General features: G+C 35.4%; 3 protein-coding genes across 9 annotated transcripts in view; 2 read left to right on the forward strand and 1 right to left on the reverse strand.

Annotated features, from left to right (window-relative positions):
* The window catches only part of LOC106138583 (uncharacterized transmembrane protein DDB_G0289901), a 429,961-nt gene that overhangs the window by 347,073 nt on the left and 64,954 nt on the right, over positions 1-17,934 (reverse strand). The window lies entirely within an intron of this gene.
* LOC106131750 (uncharacterized) lies at positions 2,370-11,792 on the forward strand. Its single transcript, XM_060952615.1, has 3 exons — positions 2,370-2,510; positions 3,050-3,247; positions 5,142-11,792. The coding sequence occupies exons 1-3, from the start codon at positions 2,370-2,372 to the stop codon at positions 11,790-11,792; spliced, it is 6,990 nt and encodes a 2,329-aa protein (XP_060808598.1).
* The window catches only part of LOC106131767 (CLIP-associating protein), a 63,630-nt gene continuing 58,434 nt past the window's right edge, over positions 12,739-17,934 (forward strand). For 2 of the 7 annotated variants that reach the window (XM_060952808.1, XM_060952815.1), the window contains exons 1-3: positions 12,745-12,946; positions 16,034-16,175; positions 17,603-17,794. In XM_060952808.1, the coding sequence (XP_060808791.1) occupies positions 17,603-17,794 (192 nt within the window). In that variant the 5' untranslated portion in view covers positions 12,745-12,946; positions 16,034-16,175. Of the gene's footprint in view, positions 13,060-16,033; positions 16,176-17,602; positions 17,795-17,934 lie in introns of all 7 variants that reach the window. The other 5 variants (XM_060952814.1, XM_060952811.1, XM_060952810.1 and 2 more) reach the window with 5 other exon arrangements.

Consider the following 17,934-nt stretch of genomic DNA (forward strand, 5'->3'; position numbering starts at 1 on the left):
AGGCTACTTTTTATCCCGGAGTTCCCGCGGGATTGATAGAGTTTCCATGCGGACGAAGTCGCGGGCGGCCTCTAGTAATATATAATTATATATAATCGTGATATTTTGTGAAGGTATGTGTGCACTTACATTTCTCGCAAGAATAGAAATTTTATTTATTTGAATAAACGATAAATTTTAGATAGAAATTTACATGAAAATGCCAAGAATTTGGATACGTCAAATGAATTAAAGTCTTGTGCGCTTGACAGAACGAGAATGTTCTTAAAGAGGTTGTTTAAAAAAATTCTAGGTCTCTTTTTAGGTTTCCGTACTTAAATAGTAAAAATCCTCTAACTAAGCCTCCGCTGTCTAACCGTCTGTCTGTCAGAAGACTGTTGTATCTCATAAACCGCGATAACTAGAAAGCTGAAATCTTCACAAATTATGGACTCCGTTGTTGTTCCCGATGTGTGGTTGTTGTTCGTTAATATTTTCACATTATAACAATTATTAAAAATTAAAAAATATATATATTAACGGGAGTACCCATAATTACCTACGTCCATGAAAAAAAAACTTACTGCAGCATAAGTCAATACTGCAATACCTTTACGGATAATATCGTGAGGAAACCTGCACATTCAGACAATCGGATGTGAAACTTCATACTTCATAGTCCCATATGGGCTAGGTTCCCCTACAAAGGTTGCAGAGGTCATTTGGGATTCTGCCACTTCTTTCGCTTCATAACATTATATCATTTACATTCATAACTCCTTACTGTGCCTTGCGCCGTGTGGTTCCCGGAACCAATAGAAAGAATGGGACCACTCCGTCTCTCTCCCATGGATGTCGTAAAAGGCGACTAAGGGGTAGGCTTATATACTTGGGATTCTTCTTTTAGGCGATGGGCTAGCAACCTGTCACTATTTGAATCTCAATTCTATCTTAAAGCCAAATAGCTGAACGTGGCCTATAAGTCTTTTCAAGACTGTTGGCTCTGTCTACCCCGCAAGTAGACGTGATTATATGAATGTATGTATGTTTGTAACTCCTTACATGCAAACTGAAAGACCGCTGCCATCTTCCGGACCTAACTTGCGACGTAAAGATGTCGCCACAGACGACAAGATAAATTAATCAAATAAAAAACTTCATGTCAAAATCCAAAATCAAAGTCACAATATTTGATATAAAAATTGAAATCGAAAATAAATAAAAACTGTAAACAATCTGCAATGTACAAAATGTGTGCACTAACATAAATAAAACGCGTCTCTTTCTCGAAGTGTACGGAAAGATTGCTTGCCACGATCCGTGCATTCTTTCTTTTCCTCACCAAACTCTTCACGCGAGCACGTTTCGCTTTTCGCCAGGACCGTCCCAATTTATTCCCGCAAAAATTTCACCGTGCCATGGTGCCGTGTGGTTCCCGGCACCATTACAAAAAAGAATAGGACCACTCCATCTCTTTCCCACGGATGTCGTAAAAGGCGACTAAGGGATAGGCTAATAAACTTGGGATTCCTCTTTTAGGCGATGGGCTAGCAACCTGTCACTATTTGAATCTCAATTCTATCACTAAGCCAAACAGCTGAGCGTGGCCTATCAGTCTTTTCAAGACTGGTGGCTCTGTCTACCCCGCTAGGGATATAGACGTGATCATATGTATGTATGTATGTAAAATTTCACTTGCTTTCTATTTCTAAACGAACCTGCTTTGTAAAAGTACCAACTAGTCCCATTTTGCAGATACAACCTCTTATATCTTTAGTAACAGTGATGATTACCAAGAAATCTGTTTACATCGGATTTTTTGCTATTTTGTGGAAACCGGCATCAAGTTTCTTGAAGTTAGCTTACTTGCGTATGTATTCTATATATTTGTTTATTTTATCAAGAATTGAATATCTCAATCGTTCTCTCTCATCTCAAACTTTCGATTGCGATTGTCAGTTACTCTAGTAACGCCATCTTGTGGACAGTAGCGGTATTACTCAGTAACTTAAAATTTGGCGTAGTTTTTCTAGTTGTTACATAGATGTCGCTACACCTTCAGGACTAGCAGCTATTCATGAATGTTGACAAGGCATTTTTTTTCTTACCTTTCCTCAGGTTGACTGGAAAGAAAAGAAAGATAAGCTCCATCCTATAACTTTCCCTATCAACCCCCCTATAACCCTTTTAACATTCGTGAATAACCCAGCTATTATTTTAGTAACGCCATCTTTTGGATAGTAGCTGAATTTCTTAGTAAAAATAATTTGTAATTCTTGTTATGGTCTATAGATGTCTCCACCTTCCTGAATACAAATATCTAAGACCATTTTGAAATTCCAGCTCCTTACGACATTCATGGGAGAAGCCAGAGGCACTGCACCAGCTAAATGGGTCAAAATAAGCCTGGGAGTCGTCGCCGCACTGGAAGCCCACACGTGGAGGGGGATGGGAAGTCTTCTAAGGCTATAGGGATCAGAAGGAACATAGAAGTCAGATGTTTATTGGAACTTGATGATGATGAAACTTTTGTGAGTGAAGTTAAGTTTTAGTATGTTTAGTATGTATACAATGATGCATTAGAAGGAATAGATTGCTTGCCAGGTAAGTATACTATTTGTTTAATAGGTAATTTTTGTGCCGTGTGGTTCCCGGCACCAATACAAAAAATATCAAGTAGTAAATACATAACATAGGAGACTGGTATCTGAACTAAGCAGATGCTTGTTAAAAAAGAATAGTACCACTCCCATCTCTTTCCCATGGATGTCGTAAAAGACGACTAAGGGATAGGCTTACAAATTTGGGATTCTTTTTTAGGCGATGGGCTAGCAACCTGTCGCTATTTGAATCTCAATTCTATACATACATACATACATAAAAATCACGCCTCTTTCCTGGAGGGGTAGGCAGAGACTACCTCTTTCCACTTGCCACGATCTCTGCAATTCTATCATTAAGCTAAATAGCTGAACGTGGCCATTCAGTCTTTTCAAGACTGTTGGCTCTGTCTACCCCGCAAGTGATATAGACGTGACCATATGTGTGTGTACTTGTTATTTTTTTTCAGAAACGCAACAATACATACGCGAAATCTCACACAGTCGAATGTTTGTCGAAACACACACTAGCATTGAGGGGAGGTAACCGCACCAACCCAGCGCCTGAACCACAATGTCCCGTCCTGAAGGAGAGGCTCGCTCGCCACAAGCAGAACTGTCACGGTGCTGGAACCAAAAAAGTTGAGTTTGGGACATTATGTGATATGGTAAGCCTAGTATTGTTTGGCTGGTAGCGTGGAAAACATTGTATTCGCCTACTGCATCTCTTCCCGAGCGCATTACATACATACATATGGTCACGTCTATATACCTTGCGGGGTAGACAGAGCCAACAGTCTTGAAAAGACTGAATGGCCACGTTCAGCTGTTTGGCTTAGTGATAGAATTGAGATTCAAATAGTGACAGGTTGCTAGCCCATCGCCCAAAAGAAGAATACCAAGTTTATAAGCCTATCGCTTAGTCGCTTTTACGACATCCATGGGGAAGAAATGGATTAGTCCTATTTTTTTTTCTACTTGTTCCGGGAACCACACGGCCCATTCGAGTACACCCGAAATATCCCATAAATCTAAGTTCTCTAAAATATAATAACTCTATTTTTATTTTTGTTATTAATCACTAATTACGTGTTTACGAGAACAGTCTTTTTTTAACTTGTGTGTTTATTTTCCAGGATAGGATACGAAGAGTACAGTTACAAGGTAAATTCTAAGAAAAAATATCTATACAAATCAAGTTTCATAAAATCGATTAATAATAATTACATATTTTATATTATTATTCTTGGGTATTTCACAGGTCCAAAATCAGTCACTAATCAAGAGGTACTGACAGATTTTTTTGGAAAATCGGTAAGTAGAAATAACTTTTCCAATTCATCATATTAGTATTAAGAAATTGTAAAGTTGGCACCTTTTATTGTTTGTTTGAAAGGGCTTATCTTCGGAAATACTGAATTGATCGTGAACATTATTTTAGTTCAATACATATACATGTATATAATCAAGTCTATATCATATAATCTATGTCTATACAGAGTCGACAGTCTTAAAAAGACTAATAGGCCACGTTCGGCTGCTTGGCTTAATGATACTCGTAGAATCTAATTGCTAGCCTGTCGCCTAAAGGAAGGATCCCAAGTTTATAAGCCTATCCCTTAGACGCCTTTTACGACATCCACGGTAAAGAGATGGAATAGTCCTATTCTTTTTCCTATTGCTATATGCCGGGAACCACACGGCACGTTAATTCAAAAGGTACATTATATGCGGAATTATAGACTAACAGATTAACTGACATTATCATTGCAAAGTGTATATAGTGCCGTGTGGTTCCCGGCACCAATACAAAAAAGAATAGGACCACTCCATCTCTTTCCCATGGATGTCGTAAAAGGCGACTAAGGGATAGGCTTACAAACTTGGGATTCTTTTTTAGGCGACAGGCTAGCAACCTGTCACTATTTGAATCTCAATTCTATCATTAAGCCAAATAGCTGAACGTGGCCTTTCAGTCTTTTCAAGACTGACGGCTCTGTCTACCCCGTAAGGGATATAGACGTGATGATATGTATGTATGTATGTATCATTGCAAAGCATTGTCTAGAAATTTGCCATAGGTATAGGTCCCGTTCCAGGGATAAAGTCGTGATCATATGTATGTATAGGTTCCATCTGCATGGAAGTTCCAACGAAATGAATCAGCCTTTCTTGTGTCACTGTTTACGACATGAACACAAAAGAGGTGGAGTGGTCCTATTCCAAAATATGAGAAAAAATGCAGCACCGGAACAAGACACAAATAAATATACCTATACGCGACAAAACACAGATTGAGTTAGCCTCGAAGTAAGTTCGAGACTTGTGTTACGAGATACTTACTCAACGATACTATATTATATAATAAATACTTATATTGATATATACTAAGATAGATAAACATCTAAAGACGTAAGCCAATCATGGAATAGCCGGGATTCGAAACCGGGACTTCCGTTGTCACAGACAAGCGTACCACCACTGCGCCACAGAGGCCGTCAAATAAAGACACTAAATATTTATATCCTTCATTTTGTTTGTCTAAATTTTTTTTTCTTTCAGATTTCTCTATCACCAGCGTTGTCTATGGATGACAAATTGTCTGTTTCATTCACTCAACCAACCATTGAATCTTGCAGTGGCGGTGATATTAAAAAAAGACATACTCACAAAAGTTGTTTCACCAATAGATCAGAAAGTAAAAGAAAATGCTATTGCAAAAATCAAAAAGAAAGAAAAAGCCATGAGATTAGACAATGTGAAACCGTTATACTACGTCCTGGAGGCGTATATAAAGATAATTTACAAAATATCATCCTACAATGGCTGATTGAAATACCTGTATTACCAAGTATCGATCAAGTATCGAAAATAATTAGAGATAACGCGGTTCATGCACTTAATGAGGCAATATATGATTTAGCTTTAGATATCAATGCTGATTCTTATGATGATAAATTAAAAACACATATAGACAGTTTTCTAGAAGACTTGCCTATTTGGTTTCCATGTTCCATGAAAGAGGAACAACAAACTTTCAGAACTGATTTGAAGAATAATCTTTTTGATAGAATTAAAAATCTGAATAGAGAACATTATAATGATAAAAATACTTACGTAAGAAAATCCTCTCATAGAAATACAGATAAATATTTCCAAATGGAACAACTTGTATTGAACTACATTTCAAATTTAAAGTATATAGATGTAGACGATTGGGGTTGTCCAATCAATGTGAACGATGAAGTAAAGAAATACGTAGCTCATCGTTTGAAACATGTTTTCAAAGTAATGTCACAGACAGGAGATGATGACTCGTTTTTGAAATCAGAATTGGTTAATATTCTTGGAGATCTACCACTAGATTTTTCCCATAATATGATTGAAAGCCTAGATAAATATGCCCAGGATCTGACTGATGATGTTCTAGCAGTCCTTCATAATGTAAGCAATAGGAAAAGGTCGTACGATCAAAGTTTTCAAACAAATGTTTTGTATGAACAGCAAAACAATGAAATTAATAGAAACGAGTTTTCTGAAGACATAATGCATTTAATAAATAATTTTACTGATAATTACGATATTAACAACAGCAGTCGCAAAGAAGAATTTATTGATATTTTACTAGAATCTATAGATTCAATTCAAACAGGCAACGAACTGAGCGTTCAAAATGAAATTTACGAGTTTTTAAATGTCACTTATGGTGTCACTGAACAAAATTCTTCGCATTTGACTAAAGCAATTATAGAGAAAATAAAAAGTATGAAACCAGCTGTAGATAACAATGCCAGCTCACCGGTCTTTTTATACGCAGATATCTTATCAAAAGATGTTGCTGTATATGTTTCCGACCATGATTTATCAGGACCAATGCCTACTAACTACCCAATAACATCTACACCCAAAAAATCAATATCGAAATTGAATGCAGAAGAAAAGAAGTACATGAACGATCTGACTAAATTAATTAATGGTTGGATAGAAGGGATACCAGTACTTTCCCATATAAAAGAAGATGCGAATTACAAAAATGTGATGGTATCAGACTTGGCTGGCCATTTAATAGATGAAATAAAATTAGAGCAATATGCACCAGATAAAAAATACTATGGCACTAGAGATAATATGCTACAATGTGCTATTAGAAGTTGGATTATTAAATTTGAAGATGACGCGTTTAAAATTATTGAAGGTGTCGAACCCTTCATTGATGATTTCATACAAAAATTTTCAGAAATTCAAGTTCCTATATTAACTATGCCTCAATATGGTACCAGGAAAGATATGAAAGCCGAAATATTTAGAAGAGATTTTTCAGATGAAAGAATAGATTTTATACCTGAGGGCACAGATATTATTGAAGATGGAATATCTATCTGGATGAATGAACAGTCTTCCCAGATATTTTCTAATGAAAATAGGAATATTAGAAATAATATTTTGCATGATTTTGCTTTAAAAATACATAATCATCTCAAAAGTAAAAAACGTTCAAGTGAGGGAATTAAAAATGAAGCAAGACTATGGCTTGACAAAATTCTTAAACCAGATGAAAAGAAAAATATTGAATTGTACTCAGAAATTATCAAAGATATTATAGTGAAAATGCCATTATGTGAAACTTTGGATGCAGAAAGTAAAATAAATGATAGCATAATCAATGAACCCTATCACCAGATACAAGAATATGTAGATAAAAATGAAATTATTGATTTAAATCTTAACAAAACGTTAACAAACTTTATTGAGAAGTTTATTGAGCACAATTGTGAAGAAGATGATTCAATAGTAAAAGGTGCTTTCTGTGAATTACTGAAAACAGAATTCCAAAGACTGAGTCCACAAGATAAATCAAAACTAACAAATTGTGATACTAATTTGAAATCCAATGAAATGTTCCCGCAGAAACTTACTAGAGAGTTACATTACATTAAAGAGATATCGGATTGGTTGAAAAATATTCCAATTGATAATTCATTCAATGTTTCTGGTAATAAGGACAGAATAGAATTTATCGTCAACTTAGCCAGGGATATCAATAAAGTTGAAATGGAAGGAATGCAAACTGCAGATGTCATGGAACATGACAAATATTTATCACAGTTATTAAATAGTAATTATGTTCAAAAACTGCCCATTTTACCAAACTGTAAACAATATCAAACTCAAATAGCAGAAGAACTACTTAAACGAGTTATAAAAAGTAGATATGAACTTAGTCAGCCTTTACGTAAAAATAATTACACAAATGATAGTTTAGATATTGAAGAACAAAATATAGGTGAGTTTATCGATGAATACATTCGCATCAATGGAAAAGAGATTGCAGACGATCCTGAAAAGCTGGAAGTATGGACTGCAAGAGTTGTGAGTGAAATAAATAGAATGATGCAAGAGTCAGAATCAAGTACCTCATTAAAAAATAAAATTTACAATAGACTCGCTGAAATATCAATACCAGGAAATGATTCTATCACGAAATTTGACCAAAAGCTTATGTATGCCCATGAAATAGGAGATTGGATTAAGAATATGCCATTACAATCTACCTTAGATCAAGAATCAACACTCACAATTGTGAGAATGATTAGTGAATTGGCAGAAAAATTGTCTGAAAAGCAAATAAACAATATCAAGGACGATGCGGAACAAATGGATTATGTTATGAAATGGATATTAACTTTACCACTGGAACCAGGAAAAGAAGTAGATACCTCAGTATTGATACAGCAATTATCTAACCGAGTCAAGAGAGTTAATAATGGCAACAGTGAAAGTCAAAATAATTCTAATGATAAGCAAAATAACCAAACAATGAGAACAATTCAAAAAGATTCTAAAAGTTCTCATTCGAAAACTCGAAAATGTAATTCAGCTTTCGATAAAAGTAAGGTTGGAAATTCAGGTGAGCTGATAGTGGGAGCTATAGAAGATTGGTGTAACAAACTTCCAATCAAAGTCAAGAACGGAGGAAATAAAAAAAATATTAAAGATAACATTGCAATAAAATTATTCCAAAAGGTTGGCGACCTCAATTTGGATCCTAAATTTAATGATGATATTTTATACAGAGACCAGTTAAATGAAGAAGTAGATAGTATACTTGAAGATATGCAAGAATTTAATGATGTGATGAAGGAAAAAGACAATCTTAAAACCAGCTTGGTAAATAGTATTGTAGAAGCGCGAGGTATAATCAGAGAACATACAGCTGGAGATTTATACAGGAATAAACTTGAAAATACTATTGAATCATCATTGCCATCTCCAGTTACAAAACACAAAATTTATGACCCAGGCTTTGAGTTGTACAAAACTAAATTGGCAAATATGTTCATTTTAGAAAATTTTGATCATAGTGATGACCCAGTTAAGTTGAAATACGAAGTTAAAATTAAAGATGAGATCGATAAATATTTTTCAGAAGCCCAAAAGAGAAATGCAGTTCCTTTGAGCAGAGACGAAATTTATAACGAACTTTATTCCGCATTGTTCAAAGTTCCTATTCCGAACGAGTCTTCAGTTATTCAAGAAGTCGAGGAAGTCAAATTAAGGTGTGAAATAGATGGATGGTTTGAAGGTTTACCTATTAGAGAAGCAGTAAATCTCAATGAACTTCTGGATTGGGACAAAATATTAGCAATGTTAACCAAAAGAATTTACGAATTAGAAAAAAATGATTTAAAGGCTGAAGATAAAATTCACAACGAAATAACTAAATGGCTAGTAAAATTTCCTTTTCTCCCTGGCGAAGAAAACAATATTGATAAGCATGCAAAGTCGTTAGAGGACAGGTTAAAATCATCGAAAAATGACAGAAAATGTACTCCAACATCTAAAGCAGACAAAGTTTCTAAAAAGGGCAAATCGTTAAAGAAAACTAAATCACAAAGCAAAACTAAACTCACCAAAAAATTTGAAACAATAAAAAATAAGAGCCAAACAGCTGGCCCTAGCCAGGCTATTCCAAAATGGACTGGCTCCATAGAGACCAGTGACGTATCAGAGATGAGCCTTAATCCTTGCTGCATTGCAGCATCTACACCAAGAAGAAAACCAGCCGACATCATCCAAGAAATAGTTGAAAGTTGGTGCCAATCTTTACCTCTTAACCCCGAACCAGGTCAAGATATAACAACGGTCAAGGATAATCTAATGACGAATATACTTAGAAAAATAATCGAACTAAATGCGAATCCGGAAATATTTGATGACGATTTTATATATGAAGATTATTTAGACGATGAATTAGATCGTCTGTTTAAAGCGTTACCCATGTGTTGCGAACTACAAAGAAATTCAGAGCTAAGCAAATACCAATTAATATCAGCCCTTCGAACAATTAAACCTTTGATAAGAGCAGAAAGAGCAAGACATGAATATAAAAAAGAAATAAGGAATACAATAAAAAATATGTTGCAGGTGCCCTTGGACACAACACCTGAAAAAGCTTTTCTTGATGATCTCATTGATGAAGTTGCAGATAGTTTTGTACAATATAATTATAATAAAGACGATTATGAAGGAAAACAAATATATAAAAATAAGATACGCGATGCTATTATTCAATACTATACTGAAGTAGATGACAAATCACATGAAGATACGTTAATAAAACAAAATAAATTGTTGTGTGAGTTGGCTAAAATTCCTATTCCAAGTGAGGCTGCGATAAAAGAAGACGTCGAGGAAATTAAAATGAAAGAAGAGGTGTCGAACTTTCTCGAAGAAGTGATACCAGATGAAAATATTGACCAGAAGAAACAACTAAAAAACTACTTATCGAAACGATTAACTGACATTGAAAAGAGTGGTCATAGCTGCGCTACCGATAAAACTATGAAAGAAGAAATAGCAAGGTCCCTTAAAAAGCTTAATACGGAAGTCAATTTAGATAAAATAGATGATTTTGTCAATAGATTAAAAAATAATGAGGCGAAAAGGAAAGCAACACCGCTAAGAAAATCAGATGGATTTCAACCGAGTATGAACGTAAGTCAACAGCTTAATCAACATGGATGGCAATCTGGCCACGCGTCATTTAATTCAGCAGATCTAAATTATAAATATCAACCACCCACACCTCAAAATTACCCAACATTTGCCTCAGAGCCTGGTGATTTATCACGATACCAACCGTCTGAAAGTATAAAGTATTACACTCTTCTACCAGAAGATGCACCAGGACATGCTGTTCAAGATAGACCTGAAACAATGCAATGGTATCAACCTGGTTCAACGGCAAATGAAAGCCAACATTGGCAATCATTACCTGCAAACACAAGAACTGGGCCTCTTGAAGTATCAAATGCGGCAACTACGTGGCATACTCTGCCTTCAAGTAAAGAGAGAACACCACCAGAAGCTTTACAAAGTAGTGTCATTCAGGGATCTGGCCAACTTTTTCCTGCAACGAGTGCAGATTTGGCCAGTAAATTTTTGCCAAGAGCACAAACAAGACGTCAAACTATTGACATCCCTACCACTTTAAATTTAAGTCCTCAACAAAGAGCATCATTACAGACTCCTTTGAGATACAATTATGATATTCATGACAACCGAAGTGCCCCAAAAACTTATAAAGAATTATGTGTTGATCAAAATAATGCTAATGCTTCTCATCCTCCAACAGCTAATGTTGCAGCACAAATTGCTTCTCAATCACTTGCTTCTACACCTAGACCTTTATCTCCAACGCAAGCAAGAGCTATCTCTCCTCGAATTTCAATACCAACTTATTCAAATCCTACTGAACAACCTATAACAACGCCAAGAATTACTTTACCAGATCCAGCACAATCATTGAACATGATGTCATCTAGACCTTTAGCATTATCAACCCAAAACTACCAAGGGTTTCAGAATGCCGTAGCTGGTGTTTCTTCACCGACCCAACCTGTTCCTAATATACCAATTTCGACTGTACCACAAAGCACACGAAACGCTGCGTCAATACGTCAAGATGGTGGTCCGACCATCTCAAACATACCACATGTAACTCCAGAAGGAGTGTCTTCTTCAGATGGAGCTCACAGAATGGCAGCTGATCCACAAATTCCAGATCCTCCTAGAAAGAGACAGAGAATACTAACTCCAGACGAAGAAGAGTTGTGCGAATGTTTCTTGGGCAGTAGAAAAAAACACTGTATGCCGTTTCCTGAAGGTGGATTTTGGTGTTACATGCCCTTTCCCAGTTTTTGTTACTTTTAGTTCAAATGTTTCTCGAAATAAAACATGTCTTTATCTTATAATTTATTTTTAAAAAGGTTTCAACAAAAATATGCCGTGTGGTCCCTAATAGCCTTTTCAAGACTGTTGGCTCTGTCTACCCTTCAAAAGATATAGACGTGAGTATATGTATGTATGTGTATGAATTTTATTGCTTGAAATTAAAAATTGTTTTTTGTGTAAGTAAATTCTGTGGAATAAGACCCAGAATAGAATCTATTCTTGTTTACAGATTGTCAAAGATTTTTAATTTGCAAAAAACAGGAAATACATGAATTAGATTACTTATATTCGAGAGATACTTTTAAATAACATTAAAACTTCTATCACTTAGTACATAAAACTACTTATAAAAAAGATGATTACAAACTAAAATTAAATTAACAAATCCTACTACTATTATAAAGGCGAAAGTTTGTATGGATGTTTGTTACTCTTTCACGCAAAAACTACTGAACCGATTACCATGAAATTTGGTATGTAGGTAGCTGAAGACTTAGAATAACACATAGGCTACTTTTTATCCCAGAGTTCCCGCGGGATTGATAGGGTTTCCACGCGGACGAAGTCGCGGGCGGCCTCTAGTCGTTTATAGATTAAAATGTACAACGTAGTTTCTGATAATTGATCAACACCCTCTGTTGTGGATTTTAGTAACCATAGAAAACATTTTAGTTCGTCTACTCACTACAAGATTTCATTTATGAAACTTTTCTGAAATAAATTTTTCAGGAAACCTCGTTTATGTTTCAAATACGTACAAATGAACAAAAATCATTCGTGTTCATATGTATAAATTTTTATTATGAAAATTATGTTTTAAATACTGTACTACATGACATGATGACCAAAAATTGATTGTTTGGCTGTTTGTATTCAACACCTTCATCAAGTAAAAGACCGTGAAAAAAATCCTATCAATGACGCCATGACAGGTCACGTGATGTAAATTTTTGTTGGGCATGCGCGATACTGCTGAATTTTTCGTGATTTTTGAACGGTGAGACGTTTTTTCGCGTAATAAAACGTTTACGACGCGTTTATTGTGTATCTTTTTAATCATTTGAACATTAATGAGAACGTGATTATTGAAAAGTGCTTGTGAGTTAGTGTAAGGAAGTGTTTTTTAATCAAAGGTCATACAAAAATGGATATGTCTGATGTTGCGAAGTGATGTTATTTTCACTCCAAATATCTGTTTGGTTTCTTTGTTTTACGCGCGATCGTGTTACCAGTCCGTTGGCTAAGTGTAAAATAATTATGATTCCGTACTTTCTTTGCATAAACACATCCGAGTTAAGCCATAAATTGACGATTTGCAAACTGTGATCCGACCTGTCAGATAAAGGGACATCTTTGCGTTTTTCATCGAATTTCATTCATTTGGCTCTATTTTTATCGTCATTCGCAACTTGATGTTATAATTAGCATAAAATTATACATTTTGCAACAATAGTGAAGATATTTCTGATAATTTTTCATGATAAAAAGATTGAAAATACGATGTGCAAGTAAGCGAATAATGTTAATTGGTATGATTGTGATGACATCATAACAAGATGTACACCGAATACCCACGTACTTAAAGGAAAATATGAGTTAATTCGTCACAGACTATATACATTCATGGTCAGTTTATAAGGTCGCACAATCAAGAGTAATATCTCCCACCAATGAAGTCTTACCTGTTAAAAATTGATAATACTACATCCTATACATTTTAATTTTATTCCATCTTCATCTGCTTTATTCCTTATTTAATTGCCTGATTGTGACATTAAAATGTATAAATTACTAAGTTGAATGCTTCATCATTACTTGTTCATCTGTTTGTTAGGAAAGAGGCCTTCATCCAAGACTGGATTTTAAGGTTTCTAACCAGCTTTCGCCTGCGGCTCCGCCCGCGCGAATGGCACCCTATATCCTTCTCCTTACTCCACAATAGATGGATGCAAAATTTCATTGAGATTGGTGCAGTGTTTTTGACATGAATGACTGACAAACAAACACACTTTCACAATTAATATTAGTATGGATTCTACATTTTTCTCCAAAGACACAAAATGATAAGAAATCTTAGGTTGTAGGTATTGGTTAGTTATTATATTTTTTCAAGAGTATAAAAAAATATTTGTCCTCTGTAGACAGAGCCAAAAGTCTTGAACAGACTAAAAAAGTCAGATAAATACATACATAAAATGACACCTTTTCCCGGAGGGGTAGGCACAGACTACATCTATCCACTTGCCACGATCCCTGCATACTTCCTTCGCTTCATCCACATTCATAACTGTATTCATGCAAGCTCTATGGTTTCAGGTAAATAAATAAAAGACAGATACAAATAAATAAATTAAATAAATGATTATATGTATGTATGCAATTGTTGTCTTGGAGAGGAACCTAGGGTCTCCCTGTAACTATGATCTAGGAATGAGTATGTCAGATATATAAATTCCTTTATTTACCCTAAGGAGCAGGAAAATATAATTCGTAGATTGTGGTTTCATGGCACAGTAGTTGTGTTCTCACCTCTGAATTGTCCTGGATTCCATTCTCCAGTCAGCCTTTCTTAACATTTAACCCACTAAGTATAATAAGTGTAAAACGATTTTTGCATGTCATTATACAATGAAACAGAATAGATTTACTTTCAAAATTTGATACTAGGTAAAACTAACTAAAGTCAACATAATTTAAATCTAATTATACATATATACTATCGCTCCCGAAGTCCAGGAGGACAAACTACACTATAGCATTTTCACCGGACGTCAGTTTACAAATATAGATCTCTTAAATCTAAATCACAGATAGATACAAGTTTTCTACATTAAAAAAATATATATAAATAAGTGTAAAATCAATATAATTATGACGCAACCCAACTTAAAGATAATCTTACGAGTAGATAACATCACTTAAAAGTAAATTATTATGACCTTTCAATCTTTATAAGACTGTTGGCACTATCTACCCCGTAAGGAATAAGGATGTGGTGTGATAAAAAAAAATATTAAGCACATCCTGTTTCCTCTCACAGCATTCACTTTTGGAACACCTAACTAAATATAGAAGTCACTTAACCAAATGGACATCAAAGGTTGATGCGGCCCATTTATGTAATGTTTTGATTGGTTCTGGTTAACTATGTGATTGATTGAGAGTCTTTATAGCATAAAAATAGTCTTAAGAAGAATAATGTAAATTTAGATACATATCTACATGTGCCGTGTGGTTCCTGGCACCAATAAAAAAAAAGGAATAGGACCACTCCATCTCGTCCCCATGGATGTAGTAAAAGGCGACTAAAGGATAGGCTTATTAACTTTGAATTTTTCTTTTAGGCGATGGGCTAGCAACCTGTCATTATTTGAATCTCAATTCTATCTTTTCTGTCTTTTCAAGGTTGTTGGCCCTGTCTACCTCGTTAGGGATATAGACGTGATTTAATGTATGTATGTATGTAGATTTTAAATAGACTATAAATACTGATATTTAAATACTGATAGGCCAAGTTTAGCTGTTTGGCTTAATGATAGAATTGAAATGCAAATAGTGATAGGTTACTAGCCCATCGCTTAAAAGAAGAATCCCAAGTTTATAAGCCCATCCCTTAGTCGCCTTTTATGACATCCATGAGAACGAGATGGAGTCCTCCTATTCTTTTTTTTATTGGTGCTGGGAACCCCAAGGCACTAAATATGTTATTTGTGAAAAAATTCAGCATTCCAGCTATCACCCATTATGAATTTGATGACCAGACCGACAGTGGCTTAGTATTAGGGTTCCACTTTTACATTTTAGGTATTGGAACACTCTAAAAAGAGATTTCATATTCATATTGTTTTGTTTTGTTTGTTTTTGTTTCTTTTTCTTTTTTGCTGTGCTAATTGTGGCAAGGCTTGTAAGATTTGATTTAATTGAAATGTAATATAATGTATTTTAACGCCATGGAACTCTTTCCCCGTTTGTTTTTTGCATAAGCACATCCTGTGGAATACTACCCAGATCTGTTTCTATTATTTCTTTTTTATCTTATTATATGTACTTAGTTGTATTCTGTTATGTGTATAATAAATTAAATAAAATAAAATATTGTAGCACTGCATGTGAACAAATCCGCGGGGTATAGCTAGTTAATCAACGGACTGGTAACAAAGACCGAATTCAAAATGAGAACACACATTTTAAAAATAATTCTTTTTTTTTCTTTTATTTAGCCCTTAAATTTTTCATGCCACCTTTAAAAGTGTTAAGTGCTCAGTGACAAGTGCTTAGTGGTGACTTATGAAATGACAGCGGCTAAGACTGGAATTGTACAGTGCCATCTGGATTTGACGGGATAGGATTACCTACTTGACAGTAAGTTGGATTTTAATTTATATACTATTACTTATTATTTATATACTATACTAATACTATTTTAATACTAGCTGTGACCGCGACTTCGTCCGCATGGAATAGTTATTTTGGGCATCATTGAAGCCCTCAAGGATGAATAATTTTCCCCGATTTTTTTTTCACATTCTCCATTATTTCTTCACTCCTAGTGCTAGTGCTAGTTGCAGTGTGATGTTATATAGCCTGAAGCCTTCCTCAATAAATGGTCTATTCAAGAATTTACTGAGATTAGCCCGTTCAAACAAACAAACAAACTCTTCAGCTTTAGTATAGATAAAAATTAATTAATAATTATCATTTAATTAATTTTAGTATTGATTAATTTGACTTCAAGACTTCATTCTGGACTTTAATGCCAATTCAGTTAAAGATCAAAATCCACATTTTATTCAGATAATAGGCCTTCGCAGGCACTGTTTCACATCATTTTACATTTCAATGTGACCTCACAATATTGCCCTCACCGTTAAAAGCATCGGTAAGTATTGAAACTAATGTACATAACTTTGTACACTCGACATAGCTGTGAGTGGGACCATTCCTGATGGGTTCTGATGATGCCAAAAAGATAACTAGGTACCTAATCATTTATTCTTGATGATGGATAACGCCGCCTCCAATAAAAAAAAATATTTTCAGCATAAGGTTTCTTGGTTCAACAGACCTGAAGATTTCTAATCAATATCTAGACTATAATCTGGAAAATATCACCATACTTTAATTTTAAGCGTAGGGCTAGCAACCTGTCACTGTTTGAATCTCAATTCCATCGTTAAATTCATACAGCTGAAAGTGGCCTCCTCTCTCTCATGTTTGTGTCGGCTCTATCTACCCCGCAAGGGATATAGACGGTTCAACCTACACGTGTGGCGTCAAAGCCGAGGTTCGCCCCACTCTGGGAACCCTTTGAGCAGCCACTGCGTCGGCAGGAGGCCCTTCAGGCCCCGCCACTAAAAAGTCCGGTTAAGTTGGGCAACAAAAAGATATTTCATAAAAAAAAAGGATATAGACGTGACTATATGTATGTATGTGTATGGCTGCAATGTATACTGTCTATATGTATAGACGTCAATAAATGAAACCAATTTTGATATAATGACGGCCTCTGTGGCGCAGCGGTAGTACGCTAGTCTGTGTCACCGGAGGTCCCGGGTTCGAATCCCGGTCAGGGCATGATGAGAAAAGAACTTTGTCTGATTGGCCTGGGTCTTGGATGTTTATCTATATAAGTATTTATTATAAAATAAAGTATCGTTGAGTTAGTATCTCGTAACACAAGTCTCGAACTTACTTCGAGGCTAACTCAATCTGTGTAATTTGTCCTGCATATATGTAATAAATCTTTATTGTTCTATAGCCGCTCTAAACATTCCTGTTTCTACCAACAGATGGCGCATTACCCCCAACCGGCCTCGCTCGAGGCCGCCCTGCCCTTCCTGACCAGGCCTGACCTCAGGCTGCGGCAGCAACTCGGCGAGCAACTGACCGCGCTAGTTCGACGGGAGCCGGAACTAACGCCGGACCTGGTCGACCAACTGGTCGACGCGTTAGTCGCGTGGTTGAATGGAGGGAACTTCAAGGTCAGTTGTCATTTTGATTTTTGGCGGTAAACAAGATGGGTCTTTAAGAAATTTTTATTTTTTTGGAACTTTCAAATTTTTATACGTTATTATATATATAGGATACTTCATATCGCTTGATAATTGTCAAATCTTTTGGT

The sequence above is a fragment of the Amyelois transitella genome, chromosome 29 (genome assembly GCF_032362555.1).
Source record: "Amyelois transitella isolate CPQ chromosome 29, ilAmyTran1.1, whole genome shotgun sequence".
NCBI lineage: Eukaryota > Metazoa > Arthropoda > Insecta > Lepidoptera > Pyralidae > Amyelois > Amyelois transitella.

What these genes read in the sequence shown, in the direction of transcription:
- LOC106131750 (XM_060952615.1), top strand. Translation starts at nt 2,370, where the DNA reads ATGGGTCAAAATAAGCCTGGGAGTCGTCGCCGCACTGGAAGCCCACAC. An exon ending in TTGATGATGATGAAACTTTT is followed by an intron (nt 2,511 to 3,049) that starts GTGAGTGAAGTT and finishes ATTTTTTTTCAG; the next exon opens with AAACGCAACAATACATACGC. An exon ending in TTGGGACATTATGTGATATG is followed by an intron (nt 3,248 to 5,141) that starts GTAAGCCTAGTA and finishes TTTTTCTTTCAG; the next exon opens with ATTTCTCTATCACCAGCGTT.